Raw genomic sequence first — 7453 nt, 5'->3', positions numbered from 1 at the left:
TGTGGAAAATAGTAAAGATAGTTATGAAATAAAGATGTCTAGTGGATTATAATACCTAATTATGGAAAACTCTTGATATGTAGGTAGTTTGGTACTTAAAATTAAACAGAATAAAGTCCCAGATTTACGTAAATCTAGGAATTCAATCTCCATTTTACACTGAAAATTTGTCGCGTATACTGAATTTCCATCAATACTGGAATAACTATTGAATAAATTACCGAATTACATAACTATTTTTTTCATTTTTTTAATATTTAAAATTATTTTTACAATTGGTCACATTACAATCCGTGCCTGGCATTCTAAAATTTCATCAACATTATTATTACGTTAATACACAATGAAATTTTAAATTTTTACCCTACCTTATAAAAAGATACGAAGACAATAGGTACGATGTACAACTACAATAAATAACGTTTCTTCGATAATTCAAAATAAGTTTTTATAGAAAACAACACCAAAATTTCAAATACAAAAATATAAAGTAAACTGAGATATTTAAGAAACGATAAATAAAGCAAATAATAAACTGAAAGATAATTACCACGAACAAACTGTGATAATAAATGGGTTTTGTATTCTTGTGTACTCTGGTGACGTAATTTAAGCATCCCCACCATAGTCGGAAAAGGCAACCGTAGTAAGTCTACGAACCGTGTAGCTAATCGGAGTTTTGAATACCCGTTCCATGTTTTGAATATTTCGCCGTCTCGAACGAAAACTGACATTGAATTACAATGTTGCCACTAACACATTTTTATTGGTAGATACTCATAATTCTATAGAAATAAGTTATTGTAAATTTAAGTGGTGATTTTAGTAGAATTTGCTACATTATTTTTTTTTCGAAAACATTGTATAGTATAATCATTATTTGGGTATATATGCAAAACTAGTGAAACTATGGCAACAGCCCTTACATTAACGTCACAAGTCTTTTGTTATGTCATATCCCCCACCTAACGTGACTAGTAGCGCCGCCGCCATTACGAATGGCAGGGGCCCATCCATGCAAATCACTCGTAGATCGTAGATGACGTAGATTTTATTGACATATGTCAGTTTCACTTTCCAAACAAATCGTGTTTAGTGTGGATGATTTGTATTTTTCGTTATTTTTTCATTTTTTTTACAGAATCTTTCCGTTTTTGCAATATCTCAGTATTCTAATAGTTACTACAACAATTTTACAAGGTTGTGTGAATAATAAAGCATGTTGTTTTATAAAAATAGCAATAAAATGCATGTATCAATAAAGTAAGGTTAGAATGTCTTTAATTTAAACTTTATTTCATAGAAATAGAACACTGAATTATAATGGTATTATCGTAAAAAACACTATACTTAAAAGAAAAAGCAGCAGAGGAAGCAAAATGCTAACTTTATAGAAATTAAAAAGTCTTGAGATTGGCCATTTAAACTTTTGTTTGGAAAGTAATTGACAGTTGTGACGTCACACTTCCACTGTCCATTGACATTGTGGAATTAAGCTTCGTTTGATTATATTATTTGTGACAGCCCGAGATTGTGTTAAAATAGGTAAATGATTGGTCAAAGTCCTCGTGAGAGAGATAGGCTGTCATTTCTCTTTATTAACTCGCTGGGGTTAAAGTGATGGGGGAACGATCCAAGGTCATTCATATAAGTTTCCGGGGCATGGTTGCCAATTCGCAAAATACATTGCCAAACTTTTCTCATATTCTCGTCCAGCGGAAACTTTGTATGGAATGTTTTTGTGAATTATAATAGGAGGAACACTGCAATAGTTTTTTGAAGCCGAAGTCATTGTTAATTACAATATAAACCGGTCGCTAATATGTATACAAAATAATGACAATTGCAAGGTTTTCCCGAAGTGGATGCTTTTGAAATCAACCACCAGGCGTCATAGACTCTACAATACAATTTGACGGCGGCAGTTCAAGATATAATTATTGTTTAACGAGATTTTTCATATGTAACAAAATATTCATTCTACTACATCGGAGAGATTGCAGAACAAATATTTAAGATATTGGGCATATAAATTAAACATATGTATTATTAATCATGATACTATAGATATTCTAAAAACATTCAACTGTAAATTGATATTACATGGTATTTGTGTTTAAATTAATAAATGATTTAATTTGTTGTCCTGAACTTCTCCAATTAGTTTATATTTCCTTCCATATTAATTATGGTATGCAATCACCCATTGAGCGAACACTGAAAATTACAAATAGGAATAATTTAGGAATATATGGCGTCTCCTTGGCTTCATTTAAAAATTGGATAAAAAGACTGACGAGTTAGAGCTACTTTTTTGTTTATTTTAATTCATCTTGTTTCATATATGTATAATTAATATTTTGTTTTATTTATAATTAAGATTTTAATTCCACTTAATTTGTAAGCAATTACAGAGATTGCTGATTTTTATGCTGTATGTTAACATATATTTTTATGTAATGGAAATAATCCTGTATAATAATAAATAAATAAGTAGATAATGTGGCTAATATAGTGAAGAATACCAATTTTTTTCTAGGACCCAAAAGCCATATTTCTTGATATATACACAAACTCAGTTTAGTCTGTCAGAATTCTATGCAAAATTGTCCAGACATTTCTCGAGCTTCTGGATAAAGTGAAAAGAATTGTCACTTAGTTTAAGCAAAGTGTACTAACTAGTGACAAACTAATAAGTGCTTCATCAAATAAAAAGGCAATTCAGTCAGTTACGACTAGATGGAACTCGACATTTAACACGATCGAAAGATGTTTATAACTGCGACCAATCATAAATGATATAATTAATATGTATATCCTTCGGAACCGATTCTGTTAACTGCAGCTGAGGTCGAGATCTCATCGGAAGTGTGAAACATCCTCAAGCGATTACATACGGCAATTAAGGAAATAATTAAAGAAACTTATAACAGGCAGTTTGTGCATCCCCGTAGCAAGAAATGCAAGAAAAAGACTGGTCGTAACTATAGACAAGGACTTGAACCATAAACTAAAAGTCAAAGGGCTTAAAGATAAAATTGAGCAGTACAGTTTATTGGATTTGGCTACATTATTGGACCCACAATTCAAGATGTATGTTAAAAATACACTTACATGTAGCAAGTAAGTATTCATTTTTCAACATATTTATCAGATCATGTGTAATACTGAGAAGTTTTTAAATTCTCTCTTTTTCTTTGTATACAGCATTTCAATGAATTTAAATATTTGTCATACAATAATTTAAAATATTTATCCTTATAGATATACTGTTTTTCTAATAACTAAATACGTTATTTACTAAACTAAGCTCTATTCTATCTAAAATATACACTCCCGCACTTCACTTCTTATTCCTTTCCAGTATGTGTTTCAAAGCAAATTTCACACTTGTAAGGTTTTTACCCAGTATGCACTTTCTTATGCGTTATCAAATTTCCTGGTTGGGAAAACGGCAAAAGACAAATTTCACACTTGTAAGGTTTTTCCCCAGTATGTATTCGAAAATGTACTTTCAAACTCACTGATGCAGTAAATGTTTTAAAGCAAATTTCACACTTGTAGGCTTTTCCCCCATATGTGTTCGAAAATGTACTTTCAATTTAGTTGATGAAGTAAATGTTTTAAAACAAATTTCACACCTATAAGGTTTTTTCCCCAGTATGTGTTCGCAAATGTACTTTCAAACTATCTGATGCAGTAAACGTTTTAAAGCAAATTTCACACTTGTAAGGCTTTTCCCCCGTATGTATTCGAAAATGTACTTTCAAACTATCTGATGCAGTAAACGTTTTAAAGCAAATTTCGCACTTGTAAGGCTTTTCCCCCGTATGTATTCGAAAATGTACTTTCAATGTAGATGATGAAGTATATGTTTTAAAGCAAATTTCACACATGTAAGGTTTTTCCCCAGTATGTGTTCGCAAATGCTTTTTCAATTCAGTTGATATAGTAAATGCCTTAAAGCAAATTTCACACTTATAAGGCTTTTCCCCCGTATGTATTCGAAAATGTACTTTCAATTTAGTTGATGAAGTAAATGTTTTAAAACAAATTTCACACCTATACGGTTTTTCCCCAGTATGTGTTCGCAAATGTACTTTCAAACTATCTGATGCAGTAAACGTTTTAAAGCAAATTTCACACTTATAAGGTTTTTCCCCAGTATGTGTTCGTAAATGCTTTTTCAAATTATTTGCTGTAGTAAACATTTTAAAGCAAACTTCACACTTGTAAGGTTTTTCCCCAGTATGTGTTCGCAAATGCTTTTTCAAGTCATTTGATATAGTAAATACCTTAAAGCAAATTTCACACTTGTAAGGTTCTTCCCCCGTATGTATTCGAGAATGTACTTTCAATTTAGTTGATGAAGTAAATGTTTTAAAGCAAATTTCACACTTGTAAGGTTTTTCCCCAGTATGTATTCGAAAATGTACTTTCAATTTAGTTGATGAAGTAAATGTTTTAAAGCAAATTTCACACTTGTAAGGTTTTTCCCCAGTATGTGTTCGTAAATGCATTTTCAAATGATTTGCTGTAGTAAACATTTTAAAGCAAATTTCACACTTGTACGGTTTTTCCCCAGTATGTGTACACAAATGCTTTTTCAAAGTATCTGCTGTAGTAAATGTCTTAAAGCAAATTTCACACTTGTAAGGTTTTTCCCCAGTATGTGTTCGCAAATGCTTTTTCAAATTATTTGCTGTAGTAAACATTTTAAAGCAAACTTCACACTTGTAAGGTTTTTCCCCAGTATGTGTTCGCAAATGCTTTTTCAAGTCATTTGATATAGTAAATGCCTTAAAGCAAATTTCACACTTGTAAGGTTTTTCCCCAGTATGTGTTCGTAAATGCATTTTCAAAGTATCTGCTCTAGTACATGTCTTAAAGCAAATTTCACACTTGTAAGGTTTTTCCCCAGTATGTGTTCGCAAATGCTTTTTCAAATTATCTGCTGTAGTAAATGTCTTCAAGCAAATTTCACACTTGTAAGGTTTTTCCCCAGTATGTGTTCGCAAATGCTTTTTCAAATTATCTGCTGTAGTAAATGTCTTCAAGCAAATTTCACACTTGTAAGGTTTTTCCCCCGTATGTATTCGAAAATGTACTTTCAATTTAGTTAATGAAGTAAATGTTTTAAAGCAAACTTCACACTTGTAATGTTTTTGTCCAATCTGAACTTTTACTCTTTTGTTTAATATGGTTTCTTCATCATGTTGACTTATTTGTTGTAGTTTGTGGTATGGATGTTTAGGTGATGTGTTTGTAGTTTCCATTTTATTGTTGATTAGAGAACAACCTAAAATATAAATGAGATTATAAAAATGTGTATTTTTACTGCAATCAAATAAATGCATAAATTCAACAACAGGAATAAAAATAAATAGGTCTATAAGAAACAAATAAGACCTATACATGCAAAACGACTAATCTCCACTTCCACAATCTGACCTGAATACGCCACTGGATTCCTTGTAAAAAGACGCATCCAGCTATGCATAAATTTCGTAACATAACTACCAAACTCCCATTGAAACTAAATGGAGAAAATTGGTTGTTTATTTCAAAATCACCATTCTCCACGGTCGTGAAGGTTTCAAAACAAACAATATCCCTCTGCACCAATCAGAGCGCTAGATTTTAACATGTGGTCGGTGATTTTTGTGCTGGCGGTCATACTAGTGTTAAAACTGAGAAAAGGAAAATTATTTTCTAAAGTTTTTGCAATTTAGTAACAAATCGAAGCACCTCCAGTAGTATTAACGCCTACAAAGTGTAGAAAAAGAGTCGCACAGCCAGAGAAATGGGCGAGAAATGTGAGAAAACGGCTCAGGTTAGTATATTTTTTAGATCTATATAGAAGAAAACATGTCATCTGTCGTGTGTGCAACATGCTTGGCAGTTTTGTTAAAATGCAGGGAACATGTATAATTTTCATTGTTTTTTATATTCAAAAAATGATTTACATTTAATGACTAGATATTTAAATAGAATGTGAATTTAATTTATTTGTAGGTATGGGGAAACGAAGGCGCTTAAAATACCAGCACGACGGGAGAGCCTACCAGTTCGCAGACGTCGCCCAAAAACTAGAGTCAATCGTAATAAGACAACTACATACAAGTGTTTCATCAAAGGTCCAGATGGCAAGTTATCTATTTGCCATAAACTAAAAGTCAAAGGTCTTAAAGATTACCATCCATACATCCATCCAATGGCACTACAGCCCAAATCGGGCTTTGGCATCCTTCAACAAGCTTCTCCAATCATTTCGATTCACCGCTGTTCTTTTCCATGAACTCGTTCCCAGGCAGTTCCTGGCATCCTCATCGACTTCGTCTTCCCATCTCTTTTTAGGTCTTCCAACAGGTCTTTTTCCCTGCATTCTTGCATCTAGTAATTTTCTGGGGATTCTATTCTCATAAATGCGGACCACGTGCCCTGCCCACCGTAATCTCTGCAGTTTAGTGTATTGTGCTAGAGTTGGTTCGCTATATTGCTCGTATATTTCTCTATTATAACTAATTAGCCAGTTTTTGTTTTAATTTATTGGGCCCAGTATCCTACGCAATTGGGCCCAGTATCTTAAAGATTTATTAGATCCAATTAAGCAGTGCAGTTTATTTGATTTCGTTACATAATTGGACCCACAATTTAAAAAGTACGTTAAAAATACACTTACATGTAGCAAGTAAGTATTCATTATTCAACACATTTATCATATCATGTGTAATACTGAGAAGTTTTTAAATTCTCTCTTTTTCTTTGTATACAGCATTTCAATGAATTTAAATATTTGTCATACAATAATTTAAAATATTTATCCTTACAGATATAATGTTTTTCTAATAACTAAATACGTTATTTACTAAACTAAGTTCTATTCTATCTAAAATATACACTCCCGCACCTCACTTCTTATTCCTTTCAGTATTCCTTTCCAGAATGTGTTCGCAAATGTACTTTCAAACTATCTGATGCAGTAAACGTTTTAAAGCAAATATCACACTTGTAAGATTTTTACCCAGTATGCACTTTCTTATGCGATATCAAATGGCCTCGTTGGGAAAACGGCAAAAGACAAATTTCACACTTAAAAGGCTTTTCCCCAGTATGTGTTCGCAAATGCTTTTTCAAATTAGCTGCTGTAGTAAATGTCTTCAAGCAAATTTCACACTTGTACGGTTTTTCCACAGTATGTGTACACAAATGCTTTTTCAAAGTATCTGCTGTAGTAAATGTCTTAAAGCAAATTTCACACTTGTAAGGTTTTTCCCCAGTATGTGTTCGCAAATGCTTTTTCAAATTATTTGCTGTAGTAAACATTTTAAAGCAAACTTCACACTTGTAAGGTTTTTCCCCAGTATGTGTTCGCAAATGCTTTTTCAAGTCATTTGATATAGTAAATGCCTTAAAACAAATTTCACACTTGTAAGGTTTTTCCCCAGTATGT

At 32.1% G+C, this 7453-nt stretch overlaps 1 protein-coding gene across 1 annotated transcript; it reads right to left on the bottom strand.

Moving 5' to 3' along the window:
* Window positions 1-3396: 3396 nt before the first annotated feature.
* Window positions 3397-7164, bottom strand: LOC140449471 (uncharacterized). Its single transcript, XM_072542651.1, has 2 exons — window positions 6197-7164; window positions 3397-5299 (listed from the first exon to the last, which is right to left on the bottom strand). Exons 1-2 carry the CDS (start codon window positions 6201-6203, stop codon window positions 3642-3644), a joined length of 1665 nt encoding a protein of 554 aa, XP_072398752.1. The 5' UTR covers window positions 6204-7164; the 3' UTR covers window positions 3397-3641.
* Between the last annotated feature and the right edge of the window lie 289 nt (window positions 7165-7453).

This window comes from Diabrotica undecimpunctata, chromosome 9 (assembly GCF_040954645.1).
Source record: "Diabrotica undecimpunctata isolate CICGRU chromosome 9, icDiaUnde3, whole genome shotgun sequence".
Lineage (NCBI taxonomy): Eukaryota > Metazoa > Arthropoda > Insecta > Coleoptera > Chrysomelidae > Diabrotica > Diabrotica undecimpunctata.
The sequence above is the reverse complement of the archived record's forward strand: the minus strand, read 5'-3'. Positions and strand labels throughout refer to the sequence as shown.